At 47.2% G+C, this 14,538-nt stretch overlaps 1 protein-coding gene across 1 annotated transcript; it reads left to right on the forward strand.

Moving 5' to 3' along the window:
• The first annotated feature begins 835 nt into the window (after nucleotides 1-835).
• Nucleotides 836-14,508, forward strand: sptlc2b (serine palmitoyltransferase, long chain base subunit 2b). Its single transcript, XM_040160801.2, has 12 exons — nucleotides 836-1,136; nucleotides 3,317-3,511; nucleotides 3,750-3,904; nucleotides 4,509-4,657; nucleotides 4,974-5,098; nucleotides 5,284-5,377; nucleotides 5,812-5,917; nucleotides 6,096-6,315; nucleotides 6,922-7,048; nucleotides 9,011-9,146; nucleotides 11,424-11,553; nucleotides 12,490-14,508. Exons 1-12 carry the CDS (start codon nucleotides 993-995, stop codon nucleotides 12,601-12,603), a joined length of 1,695 nt encoding a protein of 564 aa, XP_040016735.1. The 5' UTR covers nucleotides 836-992; the 3' UTR covers nucleotides 12,604-14,508.
• Nucleotides 14,509-14,538: the final 30 nt, after the last annotated feature.

Below are 14,538 nucleotides of genomic sequence, written 5' to 3' on the forward strand. Positions count from 1 at the left end.
TTTAACTGCCTTTGTGCACATTGGCAAGAGCTGCATGGACTAATGCTTTACACAACCTTGAGAAGGAAACAAAGGCTTGACGGTCGATTACAGAATTAAATGATTACATTACATGTCATTTTGCTGACACTCTTATCCAAAGCGACTTACAATAAGTGCATTTTAACCATAAGGATATAAACCCAGAAGAACAAGAAAGAAGTGCAATTTTATCAAATACTATCAGATGCTCTCATCAATGTCTTCATCATGGATGGATGAAACCATCATATGCACACCACAGCCATTGAATACGCAACTGTAACCCTCGGCACCGGCATCACCCCCGATTGTAGCTCCCAGCAGGGTTCAACCTCTGTGGCCCAACACCGCCACCTAGGAGGCTGGTTTAGAAAAGAGCTCTCACACGGTTTGATATTAACGTGACACTCAACCTAAAGAAAATGTTGGCCTCTCACCAGAAATACCTCTGATTTGTGCGTGTTATTAATACCGTTAATATCAAATGATGCAATAAATTGTTAAACTGTTAAAATAAGCTCTCACTTTCTGCCATTAAAGCAAAAGATGATGGCTAATATTTTAAACTGTGAAATGTGGACTGCCATAAAGAGGCAAAGGCAAATAGAAACATATTGAGTTTAAGAAATACTTAGCTGTGGCTGTTTTGCTACACGCAAGCTTACATGTCCGCTAATTGAGAATTTACCACTAGATTACATTACGATCGTGTCGATCGTAATGTAATCAATGTTATCTGTTGCCTTGTTTACAGCTTTGCATTGTTGTAACGTAGACGATCTTTGGGAGACAGCATCGGCCAATGAAACGACTCGGGGGGCGTGGCTTCATGGCCTGCTCTTCCGGTCCCGATGAATAGTGGGCGTGGACACCCGCCCGCTTCTCGAGCTCATACATGACTTCACTGTCAACGGTACACAAGTTGGGAAACTTCATATCTAGGATTTCTCCGTCGCAAACGCTTGACAAAGATGACGGAAAGCTCCGCGAACAAGCTGCTGAACGGAGAAGCTTGTCACCGAAACTCGAACGGTAGAAAATCGCGCAAAAATGGCTTCGTGAAGAACCACTGCCTGTTTCAGCAGCCACAGAAGTATCGTCGCCCCGGGGAGAAGGTGAGGCCCAACCGCCGAACGCTCCACGGGGGGGGGGGACCGTCCACAAACACGTCCGTGGGTGTCGGAAGGATGTGGACTCGTCGAGTACTGGTGTATAGCGGCTTTATATCACCCGTTTTGGAGTCACTTGTGTCGTGTTAACGAGAATAGCGCCGTGATCTGCGTTCACACGACGGCAGCCTCGCCTCTCAAGTTAATAACTGTTTACATTAACTAATGTAACTCCGCTAACCAGCTTTAGCTTAGCATCAAGGTCCCATCCTAGCGGCGTGTCCCCCGCAAAAAAATGCGACACATTTCAAGCCCAGCGGAATTCCGTAACACGTCCTCGTTTATTTCCCGTCATCTAAAAAACAACAACTAATAACATCAACAAAGCGCGTCACAAATGTGCTGACTTGTGTGTATTAAAGCTCGTTTAACGCCGGTGGTGTCGTCACAGGCTCGCAGCGGCGACTCTCTTGTAACCTTACACCCCGTCTCTGTTTACACTGGTCCCAGTTTGAATAAGACCAGTGCCCTGTGGTGTTGTTACCAGAGATCCGTCTTTCTCCTGTTGGGAGGAGGTGTGTGTGTGTGTGTGTGTGTGGGGGGGGGGGGGGGGTCGTGAAGGGTGCGGCCCCTCCCACGGTGGAATGCAAGCACAGTTTGTGTGTATTAGTGGAGGTTACGAGACACACACACACACACACACACACACTCTCACGTGGTACGCATTTGTTTTATTCCCTGTCGTTTAGCTTAGAGGGGAAATCTAAAAAGGTGCCATTTCCGACTTGTGACGCTGCAGGGCCCGCTGACGTCAACACGAGGTTGAATCACTCGAAAAGGCCCTGATGATTTTGCTAGATGATAATCTATCTGGCCAGACTTTGAGCCAGAGCTGCCCTTCAGGCCACCAGTGATCTTCTCACTTTAATCAAGAAGGGACTGAACATATTCAAGTTGAGGATTCCTAGCGAGGAGGCTAAAAAAGAATCCATGGTTTTACACGATGGCAATGCTGTTTATTTTGTGTGGACCAGCCCGAATGATTATGAACACCGTTGAAGCACTTCAGGATTAGTAATGCTTGGGATCGCTATCAACGCCGAGAACGTGTGTGCTGGTGTGTGTCGGGTCATTTGAAGTACAGCATCCAGGGCCATTTCTCACTTTAATGTAAATTCTTGTTCACAGGAGGTTAAGAAAGGTCGTCCCGGGTCCGAAACCTGTCGCTAGGAAATAGATCTTTCCTTATCCAGCTGGCCAAAATCCCCATATTGACAAAGTGGGGAATTGGTTAGACGCAGGATTGTTATGACGTTGTGATAAATGCAAATGCCTTTTCAGTTGTTCACTAAGGACTCCATATATATCCATATTTGACAAAAATATGTTCATTTCTCCAGGGAGGCCGTTGGTTAGAAGCTCTTTTGGGCCTGTAAACGAACGGCAGACGTCTCCTTCTTTTCAGTCCCTGTTTGTCCACAGGTATAAAAGACCAGACAAACATGACGTCAGTCAAGCTGAATTTAGCCGCTGTGGTTGGAATCCGTCTGTTTGAACGATGTGCCTGGACAGGAATGCGTTTCCCGTTCACGGTTCATAACTCATGGTTTCTCTTTCATAGAAATGTTGTGCCTGTAGAGAAAAGGACGTGTTTGAGCTTCAAACACACACACTAACACCTGCACACAGTGCAGCGCTCCCCCGTCTCCTGGCTCAGAGGTATTTCTCGGAGAAGCATGACTGGTCACATGAGTTATGGTCGCTGAGCTGCAAATCCCAGCCTGTAAATGTGCGACCGCCCTCTTTTATTTAATGGTGCTTTAGTAGCCGTCCAAGTTCACAGTCCAGCTTGAGGTGGTTCTTTTATAAGTGTTATATCACATTGTTATATTGTCCCATAATCCTGGGTCAATATTACGATTAAACAACTCAGTCTCCGTGCATTCGTGTACTTATTGTAGCCTTCGTTCTGTTTCCATCCTTTCTAAGAAACAAACTATTTGAACGTGCTGCTGTCTCGTGTGAGCCCAGTTTATGTGCTTTCTATCACTTCATTGGGTGTAAACAGACCATTACCAGGGAGAAACCACTGTTCAACATAGTCTGTTAACAGTATCACTCCTAAATCTGTGGTTTGTATTTTAATTTCATTTTTATAATTAACTTTCTTTTTTTTTATCACCCAGAACCAAAATGCGCCGCACACCTCCAGCCTGTACAAGAAGCCCTTTGCAGAATCCTTCGAGGAGACTCCTCTGCTGGTGGCTGTGCTCACCTACATGGGCTACGGCATCCTCACCGTCTTTGGCTACCTCCGGGACTTCCTCCGCCACTGGAGCATCCAGACGTGCCACGTGGCTCGGGAGAAAGAGGAGCAGAAGGTAAATCACTTTTTTCACACGCAGGCTTCCTTTATTGTAAAAAAAACCCCCAAAACATTGCTGGCATAATTATAATTAGTCGTAATAAACAGAACTGTGCCGCACGTCCCCCCCCCCCCCCCTCACGCCCATGTCACACCCATTAAATGCGGTTCAACAGCAATCGTTAGCTGTTGCCACAGAACCGCAGACACGCCATTAAGGAGTCTCCCACACTGTTCCCTTGTCCCCCACGCAGGACTTTGTCCCCCTCTATCAGGACTTTGAGAACTTCTACACCAGGAACTTGTATATGAGAATTCGGGATAACTGGAACCGGCCCATATGTAGCGTCCCCGGTGCCAAGATGAACCTGGTGGAGAGAGTTTCTCGTGACTACAACTGGACCTTTGAGTAAGTTGCTGCGTTGTGTGTGCGGTTAGAGGTGTCTTGTCTCTATGTCTCTATGATGCGTCATTACTCCCAGAGGTGTGTCCCCGTGCTGCTGATCCTTTTGCGCAACAGGACTTGAAGTCACTGACCTCGTGTTTCTGATAATAAGCGTGACGTAAGCTCTGGTTTCTGTCGGAAGCTTTACTACCCGTCACATGATACCGAGCAGAAGCACCACACAGAGCCGCCCTCCGCTAGCAACATTAGCGCGATACGGTCCGCTGTCGGTACTGCCAAACATGGAAATGCGTGGCCTGTAATCGGCTGAATATTATTTTATTAATCATTTCCTGTTGTTACCTCAAGGAAATTCTGAACATCCTATGTTTCTGTTTTACCAAAACCTCTTGACTTTTATGATGCGTCAAAGGCACAAACTGCAAAAAATGTGTATTACTTTCCTTTTTATCTCATTTGTATGAACAGGATAAAAGGAACTATCCTAACATATTACTCTGTGAGACAATACAGAATTCTAACTGATTAGCAGTGATCAGGTAACCAGTCCACATAATAATTATTTCTATTTAGCTGGTGTCGGGTACCAATTGTCTGTCTGTCTCAGGCACACAGGCAGAGTGGTGAAGGACGTCATCAACATGGGCTCGTACAATTACCTGGGCTTCGCTGACAATACCGGAGCTTGTGCCGATGCTGCCGTTGAGGCCACAGAAAAGTACGGCGTCGGGGTTGCAAGCTCTCGCTGTGAAATGGGTGAGGATGAACAGAAAATCCAGAAGATCCGTCATTTTAGAAGATTTCATGATCTGCCGCGGTCTACGGGTTCTTTTATCCTAAAATCCAAGACACCTCAGCAGCGGGCGTGAATGGCTTTGTAGGATTAGCAACACAGTGAAGCAAAGTACCTGCAAACCGTTTTTTTAAATCAACATGTCCTCCACGTGAAGCGTGTAGATGCAAAGAGTGTTTGAATGAAGTAAAGAGCCTCAGCGTGATGACGCAAATTAAAACTCTTAATGCAACGCTGTGCTGGAGCGAAGCCGTAGTGAGACTGAGATGTTGTCTCCAGGGAACCTGGACATCCAAGAGAAGCTGGAGCAGTTGGTGGCCAGGTTTCTGGGTCTTGAGTCGTCGATGATCTTCGGCATGGGCTTCGCAACCAACTCCATGAACATTCCTGCTCTCACGGGGAAGGTTTGGCATTTCCTTCACTTCCTTTGTCCCCAGCACATGTCCTTACTCTTCCCTAGTCAATTTCTAGACTTGATCTCTAACTGAATAACGTCTGACTGACCTGCCTGACGCCGTGTTGCTGCTGTCCTTCATTGTATTCACTGAGATCATCAGCTGAGAAGAACGTCTTCTCTTCTTGTCCTCAGGGTTGTCTCATCCTCAGCGACGAGCTGAATCACGCCTCCCTGGTGCTGGGGGCCCGCTTGTCCGGCTCAACCATTCGGGTCTTCAAACACAACAGTGGGTGCCTTCTAATAGCAGTTGGATAGGAGGGGGATTCAGGGTCTGCGGTTCCACGCAGCACCGGATTAAAGTGGACACACACACACACACACACAGACAGGATTCGGCCGACAGCAGAGCAAATACATTTAACATGGGTGTAGCTCAACGTGTCGGCGTAGGTTCGTTATGTTCCCTCCCTTTGGTTCCTTCAGTTCCACGTTGCCTTTGTGGCGTGATTTTAAAATGTATGTTTTCCGCCGTGTGTCCGGACGAATGCACACAGAGTTACAGACTCGCTGTTATCCAGCTCAGAAAACGCTCTCAATGCTTCGAAGGGCTGATCAAATATTGACACTCATCCATTAATTAAGAAAAGCTCTCAAATTACTTGACGGTAATAACTGATCTCCTTAGACAACCGGCCTCGTTTTTCCTTTTTTGTGTCGTAGACATGCAGAGCCTGGAAAAGCTGCTGAGAGACGCCATCGCTCACGGGCAGCCGAGGACCCACCGGCCCTGGAAGAAGATTCTCATCGTGGTGGAGGGCATCTACAGGTACAGTGTTTACCCTGCGCCTCACTGCCGATGACGGGACACCAACAGCAGCTCACCTCTAAGCTTTCCTTTAGCGTGACTCGGGTTGAACTTGTCCACTTATTTGTGAGCACTTGCTCATCACATTCAAAGGCGCTGTTTGTTAATACTGTTGTTGACTTATTGTGGTGTCCTGAAGCATGGAGGGGTCCATCGTGCGCCTGCCAGAGATCGTCGCTCTGAAGAAGCGCTACAAGGCGTATCTGTACCTGGATGAGGCCCACAGCATTGGGGCCCTGGGGCCTAACGGCAGAGGAGTGGTGGACTACTTCGGCCTGGATCCCAAAGACGTCGACATCATGATGGGAACGTTTACCAAGAGCTTCGGTGCTGCTGGAGGATACATTGCAGGCAAAAAGGTTGGTGATCTGGAGCACCGGTAGAACTAAGGCTCTGAGGTCAAGGGTCAGGGCCGTTTTACAACATTCAAGGTCCCGATTACTGTTAACCAGCAATGGGAAATGTAGCTTCCTCTTCTACTGAAAATGAATTATGTCACGGTCAGATTTCATTGGAACTTCAGACAATGCAGCTTGAGTGATTAACCAAGTGAATAATACTCATACAAATACAAATACTTTGTATACAGCCATCATGACCTAGAGGCCCAAATGGAACTATTGTTTCCATAACCCTCAATATGTCTGTTCTACAGCTGCTTATGTGTTCAATGATAAGCGTAATGACAGTCAGTGGTTCTGTGCAGTAGTAAAAACACCTGTTGTCTGTCCAGGATGGAAAGATAATATTTTACAGGATATAGTCCAAAAAAATTGTAATATTTGAAAAGAAATCTGGCAGAATTGTATTGATAGTGATTTTATCCATCATTGATGTTACGGAGGAGAAGCTGTCTCTCTTTACTATTTTCCTCCTGCATCTTGAGCTTCCTGTGTGGGCGAGTTAAATGTATTCCCCATCGTCAATGTTAAACAAAAGTGATCTCATTCTAATTTGTGGTTCAGGACCTGATCAACTTCCTGCGGTGCCACTCTCACAGCGCCCTGTACGCTACCTCCATGTCGCCTCCTGTGGCCCAGCAGATCATCACCTCCATGACCATCATCATGGGAGAGGACGGGACCACGCTGGGTAGGTGCCAGACAATGATGCATCTCTGTGCCGTGTAATGAGAAAGGACCAAAAGCAGCTTAATCGGGATCCGGTCCAAGGAAAAAGGGGAGATGGAGGTCGTCCTTTACTTTGACTACTGTGACTACATAAAAGCTTTAGGGTGGGACAAAGTGTTTAAGAAGATGTGCCGCTGGCTCTGGGTCGGTTTTACCGTCACCGCTCCGAACACCTGCTGTAAAAGCAGAGCCCCCCAGACCTCAGAGGCCGTCTCCGCATTCCTGCAGGCTTCTCCTCGTTGCCTCTGTGTCCGTCGACTGGACGCTTCCAAGCTGCATAAAACTATGCCAAGTGCTCGTCTGCCACAGTTCCACTAGTGTCATCTATTTAGTGTTTACTGCGGGGTCCTTTATCTGATTTACATTTTGTGCAAGCATGAATTACTGAAAGAAAGTAAAGACAATGATCACACTCTACCTCACGTGCACGGAATACGCTGAAGCCCCTAAGTGGGAAAGACACTGAGCAGGTAGAAACCTTTTATCTTTTAAAAAAAAAAAATGCTTGTCCGTGCTTTTCCTTCTTTGCAGTTGCAGCAATTTTGAAGTCATGGGATTTCTGGACGACTGTTGTGTCTGATTTGACGTTTCAGCAGCGCAACTCCGTCGGAGACCACACGATGTCGCTATCGGCTCAGTTTCAGACTAAATCCAAATCCCGCTGGAGTGGAGTTCCTACTGCGTCATATCAGCTTTTGTACTTTGACTCTTTCGTACGGAGTGTGCTTGTTCACCTTGAAGCTGTGCGTGCGTGAGGACGCTTTCAGCAGCGGACACCGTATTTAGGACGTCAAAAAATGTCAATATCTGCCCCCCCCCCCTCCCCCATGAGCTGTAAACTCAGGGAAACACTGAAAGCCAGATGTAATATGTACGTTATGTAAATGCCGCAGGTTGTTGGCTCATTGGTTGGTCTGAATCACATGAGTAATGAGTAAAATGTCCCATCCAGGGTGGTATGTTGACTCTGCCCTCTGCCTTTTATGGCCTTCAGATATGTGTGTGTGCTTATTTGCCTCCACGCTGTGCACGGAGCCGTATGCTGCTCCCGCCAGAGATCTGTGCACATCTTTGGTCGTCCTTTTACTCTTTTAAGAGGCCTGGTTGATGAAGATCAGGTTACACTGTCATTCAATCATTGCATTCTTTTATTTCAAGTATAATTGTTCCACGATGTCGGCGGCTCTTTCCCCAAACCATTCGGGAGAGGGGAACTCGCCGACCTGACAACGCAGCCCGACAACTTCCCTGTTGGACCAACCGGCTGATTGGTTGCAGGCCCGTCACTGTTTGAAATGCAGCCCTTTGAAGATTTAGACAGTGAGTCAAAGTGACAGTCGAGCTGCCTGTTAACAGTTTGTCTCCGCATCCAAGTAGCTGCATCAGAATGGACGTTTGTTTGTTTGAAGCTCACATCAATCAAAGTTTCGATGGGACAAAAGCATTTGTTTCGTATTTCATAACGCTCTGCGCGTTATAAATCCTCAAGGTGTCTGATCACTCGGCGCCCGAGTGCAGCTTTGTTGAATATAATGTCCGGCTTTGTTGCGTGTCGGGGGGGGGGGGGGCTTTGAAGCTGCGGCGTCTCAGCACAGCCGGGCCGCTCGGACGCGTGTTTAGCCGCTGGCTCTCGGTGGCGTGTGGTTATTTGTTTGGTTAAGACGCGGATGATCTGGTGGAGTCAGAGGGTGAAGCACACTGACACGCGAGGACGGTTTCAGCCCGCTGACCTTGACCGCTGAGAATCTCGTTTGTCTTCAAAGGGTGAAGCACTTTCAAAGGGGGCGGAAAAGCTTCCGGTAAATTTCCGGAAACTTTCCATGCAAAGTTAAGCTCAGGGATCCTGACCTTTTGTTACGGCAATAAGCTTGATTGATGTACGGCCATCTTGGTGAATACGCTTCTGTTCATCTCCCCTCCCCAGGTGCCGACCGCATCAGACGGCTCTCCGAGAACACCACCTACTTCCGCAGGAAACTCCGGGAAATGGGCGTCGTCATCTACGGCAACGACGACTCGCCTGTAGTGCCTATGATGCTTTACATGCCTGCCAAAATCGGGTATGACATTCTTAAATGATACGTTTCCATGCGTGCACACATGTGAACCGGCCGGCTGGTCAGAGAAAAGGAGAAAAGTTCACAGTAAAACGTCTTTGGTGAGACGTGTGGAGTCCTCGGCGTTGAGATCTCCATGTAGACGGGGCCTGGGTTTGACTCCAAAGGCCCCGTAGGAAGATGTTTGACTGACTCAATTGGTAATAAAGGGCCCGAAGTGTGCTAAGAAAATATCTCCCACACCATTACAGCAGCAGCCTGAAGCGTTGATACCAGGCAGGATGGATCCATGCTTTTAATGTTCAATTCGTCCTCTAAAACTATGACGAAAAATGGTCATTAACAACCTTGTTTTCCATGACTGAGACGAGATTAAGACGTGACGAAAACTATCTTAGAATAGATTTAGTCATAGTTTTTATTTTTTAACTTTCGTTAACGAGACGAGACGAACATGTTGGTGGTTGACGAAGTCACGATACTTTTCCCCCCTAAATTCGCACGCAGCCGACAGACAGCAGACCGGCAAAGTACGGCGGTTATTAACGCGTCATGATGACATCATCCACGAACCCAGATTAGGCTTCGTTAGTTTAGCTCGGCTGTCTCGGTTTAGCTGCCTGTTAGCGGGCTGAAGCCGCGCTGCTTCACAGAAACATGAAGACGCGTTTAAAGACCGTCGGACCTTTCTGCTCTGTTCTCTGGCGACGGCAGGCAGCGTTTCCTCAGCTGGATGAGACGCTCCGTCACAAACACGTCTAACGTAATAAACTCATTGTAGGTTCTGAAGCCAAGAAAATAATGTCTTGCAGCGATTGTAGGACGTTAAGGTCTCTTTTGTTGGGACAGTGGAAACAATAAAGGAGCATAAAGTGTCAAAAGCATTGCAAGTAAACAGACAAAGACAACAAAGTGTAGCGTTTAGGTCCCTGGTCCTCATGAAGTTGTTACACCTTTGCCAATTTGTTAAATGGCCTTGCAAATAAATGCTTTGCTATTTGTTAAAATCCAAATCCTTTCATGTAATAATCTTTCACATGTCATTTATATCAGCTCACACAAACACTTCAACCATTTGTTCTTGGCCTCCGTCACATTTTACAACCCATTGTGGCCGCGAGTCAAAACGTTTGCCGACCTTCTATAGACCTGTCCTAGGAGGGACATCTATAGGCCTGTCCTAGGAGGGACATCTATAGGCCTGTCCTAGGAGGGACATCTATAGACTTGTCCTAGGAGGGACATCTATAGACCTGTCCTATGAGGGACAGCTATAGGCCTGTCCTAGGAGGGACATCTATAGGCCTGTCCTAGGAGGGACATCTATAGACCTGTCCTAGGAGGGACATCTATAGGCCTGTCCTAGGAGGGACATCTATAGGCCTGTCCTAGGAGGGACATCTATAGACTTGTCCTAGGAGGGACATCTATAGGCCTGTCCTAGGAGGGACATCTAATGGACAACCAAGTACTGCAAGCTAGACTATTATGCAGCTGTAGACACAACACAGGGGGTCCCATGGGCCTGAGAAGGGAAGAAAAGGAGTTTAATATGGCTATTTAATGTGACTAAAACTAATTACATTTTAGTTTTCGTCGACGAAAACTAGACTAAAAATGACTAAATGTGACTAAAACTAATATGCATTTTTCGTCTAAAGACTTAAGACTAAATCAAAAATAGCTGCCAAAGTGAACACTGATGTGATTGAAGTCAAATTGTGACCCAAGACTCGTCCGACCAGGCAACGATCTTCTGTTGTCCGTTGCAGTGAGCCTGTGTGAGTTGTTGTGAGTGCCACCGGCTGCTGTAGTCTTCTTCGAGGTTCCACGCGTTGTGCGTTCACAGACGGTATTCTGCGCTCCCTGGTTGGAACAAGTGGTTATTTGACCTTCTGTGGCCTTTCTATCATCTCCACCAGTCTTGCCCATTCTCCTCTGACCTCTGACCTCTCACATCAACACGGCATTTTCGTCCACACAGTTTTCTCTTTTTGGGGCCCATCCTCCGTAAACCCCGGAGACGGTTGTGCGTGAAAATCCCGGCAGATGAGCAATTTGTGACGTACTCTTGTCTGGCACCAACTACCACCCCCGTCCCTTTAAGGGACTACGGCCCCTGCTCCAGTTTGAATGACTCCTCTCACTGCCGTCCCTTTTCCAAATGGAACCCGAGTGTGTGTGTTTTTTGTATCGGGTTCGCGCAGTTAGAGGAAGCGCCATAAAGGATGTGGGGATCAGTTCCATTTTGCTGTGGCTAACGTTGCCGTTGCTTTGAAGGGCGTTTGGCCGGGAGATGTTGAAGAGAAACATTGGCACCGTGGTGGTCGGCTTCCCAGCAACACCCATCATCGAGTCCAGGGCACGTTTCTGCGTGTCCGCTGCCCACACCAGAGAGATGCTGGACACAGTAAGTCATCCGATCCCTGTCCCAAACATAACACGGAAGAATATGTCCTACATGGAAACATCCACATATCTGTCGTTTTAAAAGCGATAGACTGCAGTTTAAAAAGAATGACGGAAAAAGCCACTTCAGCAAATTCATGGGTTTACGGTTTGTAATCGCTGCACGGGTCTGACATATGAATCACCTGGAACCTTTATTTTTCTTAGGTTTTCTCTTACTTATCTTGCCGTTTCTAGACAGTTTTAGAGTTTTTACTCCAAATAATCATCAACCATGCAGAATGATTTGAAAATGCTCATTAGCACATCAGCACAAACCGGAGAAATGGCTCCACTTCCATCTCCGACATGCATTAGTAAAGATGGTGGCCGAGTCTCTTTGGGGAAGATGGGTAAAAACCTACATTCCTGGACCATCGGAGCTTCCAACACAAAACGGCCACAAAACTGTCTGTGTGTGTCCACACAGTCACGGCATGATCAGTGTGCCTGTTGAATAATTTAGCCACCCAATGTGTCCTTCATTATAAAGAACTTGGGAGGCTGGGCTGCCTCCAGATATTCCAACATGGCTCCAAAACGGAGACTTTTATTTGTGCCGCTGTGTCTCTCCAGAGACACTTCATCCATCTTGCTGAGGAGCATGTCAACGCCGTGTGTAATAGTCCATTTAAAGGGCATCCGCCTGCCTTTGTTGAGCACTTTGAGGAGCCGCTTTTTCTTTTTCGGCCAGCACTCGCTGTTTCTCAAAGCGTGGATCCAGAAAAAAAGGTAAATTGTTTCCAGGTGCCCCGCAGTGTTGCAACGCCGATCCAAGCTCTCGTGGTTGCGTCTCTGTTCCCCCGTTGACCAGGCAGGCAGCTTTCTGTTCCCCTTTGCCCACGTTGACTTGAGTTTTTGGACCGAGCCTCATAGCGTTCATGCTGTTCTTTTCCAGGCTTTGAAGGCCACAGACGAAGTGGGTGACCTGCTGCAGCTCAAATACTCCAGACGGGAACAGCCCCTCCCCTCGCTTGGGTGGATGGCCAAGGAGAGCCTGCTTCAAGACTGAGCAACATCCACCACCACCACCACCACCCACCCACCCCACCTTTTCTTGCCTGATGTTCTTCATTTTCCTCCTCACCATATGTCCTTACGTCTCCGGTCACCAGAACATCTTCACCGGGCCGCCCTTTTTTCTGAAGCCTTCACACCACCACTGCTCACTGCGGCTGGTTCCACCCCCCCTCCTTCACAACGTCCCTTCACTTTGTCCCAATTCATTTTGATCACATCAAGCCCTGTTCCTGTATGCATATAAAACGTGTGTCTTTATCCGTGCAATAACAACAACAACTTGAATAGGGTGATAGTTTCTTTGTAGTTCCACCCAGAATAGAGTAGAGGAGACCTTTTTTGCCACGAGTTCCCTCTCGTGCACTTAGAAGAACGGAGTAAAGCAAATAATAAATTGGATCAGAGTAGTGATTAAAACAGGAAGAGAAAAAATGTAAATATTATTTATCATCCCAAACCTTCAATGCAGATACATTATTTCACAGAACTAACATTTGCATATGTGCGTGATGGCCTTTTTCTAATTACTTTTACTTGAATGGAGCAGAGAATCGTGGGTGGTTTCCCTGACCAAAGGGTCTATACGCATAGACGTGTTTTCTACCCTTTTCTCTTACGATGCAAAGCAGATGTTCCCAACAGAACACTACGGAATATTCCTATTGCTCATTTCCTACAGATATTTTTCTGGCTTATTTACTTGCACTCAAACGTGAGCACAGTGTCTTTAACATTTCCATAAGCTAATGCGCTGCATGGGTGACCTGTTCTTGTTGCTTTCATGTGAATCGGTGTCTATGAGCACGACACCCCGTAACTTGGATCTGTATGTATGACGATGTTCCATTCCTTTACCATCCTATCGGGGGGGGGGGGGGGCGCCCCCCTCTCCCCCCTTGGGGAAACACTGCATCTGATTTACAGACACCTTTTATTTATTCAAAATGTCTTCTCGTATTTCTATCTGAAAGGCAGCTCAACATGTGTTTTAACTGAGTGTCTCCATGTCGTAACTTCAGCGCCGGCACTACTGACGGGCGTCCTGCGTGCACAGATGACGTAGTCGCTGATATTTGTGTGGCTTTGCTTCAGATGTTGTTTGTTTTTCTACCTTCGGGAATGGCATTCCGTACGAACCTGCTTTCAGTGTCGAGTGTCGGGTTTGGTTTTTTGTCTTCTCGGTGCGAGACCACCCCCGAACAAGGCCCGCACGTCCTGCCATGTTCTTGTGTTCTCGCACTCGATCGATCTGAACGGCGGCCAGTCACAAAGCCGCCAGCTGTCTGGCAATGGGATCATTCCTGCGAGGGTTCTTCAAAGTGATTTGCCCTCAACTCGAGTTGAAGGGTGCTTTTGCTGAGTTGTTTTGCGTCTTAGCACAACAGTCTGGCAGGACTTAACTGCACTGTTATCGTTGACTGAGTCATTCCGATACTGGTTGTCTTCAGCAATAATCTCTGTGATGCATTTGTTTTCAATGAAGATAATGTAGCCGATGATTAAGGTCTGGAATTGCACTCTTTAGAAATATGCACTCTGACCTAATAAAAAAAAAAGAAAGAAGCTGTCAGCATCACCGTGCAGTGTCTTAGGTCTCCGCATTTCTGTCTGGAGGCAGTGTGTGTAAATGCAGCGGCCTCGTCCCACATTGGAACAGCAACGAACGTGAGATATCAACATGTTTCAGTAGCTCGGAGCCGAGTGACGCAGCGTTCCACAAACACCTGCACACCGACCCACAGTGTCCATTGGAAAATGGTTTATCAGCAGCTTTTGCCCTTGGGATTGTATTTGTGTTGAACATAAACCACTTGCAGGAGTTCGACGCTATGATGTTTGTTGACTGTTTGTTGGAAGCAGTGCTGCAAAGATTAAAGCACTTTCTTTGGATCAAGTATTTGGAATTTGGTGTTTATCTTTATTTTTA

Source organism: Gasterosteus aculeatus, chromosome 18 (assembly GCF_964276395.1).
Source record: "Gasterosteus aculeatus chromosome 18, fGasAcu3.hap1.1, whole genome shotgun sequence".
Classification (NCBI taxonomy): Eukaryota; Metazoa; Chordata; class Actinopteri; order Perciformes; family Gasterosteidae; genus Gasterosteus; species Gasterosteus aculeatus.

Excerpts from the sequence above, each read along its gene's own strand:
- sptlc2b (XM_040160801.2), top strand. The coding sequence starts at position 993 with ATGACGGAAAGCTCCGCGAACAAGCTGCTGAACGGAGAAGCTTGTCAC. Across the intron at positions 5,099-5,283 it reads TTCCTGCTCTCACGGGGAAG|GGTTGTCTCATCCTCAGCGA; the intron begins GTTTGGCATTTC and ends TCTTGTCCTCAG. Across the intron at positions 11,554-12,489 it reads CCAGAGAGATGCTGGACACA|GCTTTGAAGGCCACAGACGA; the intron begins GTAAGTCATCCG and ends GTTCTTTTCCAG.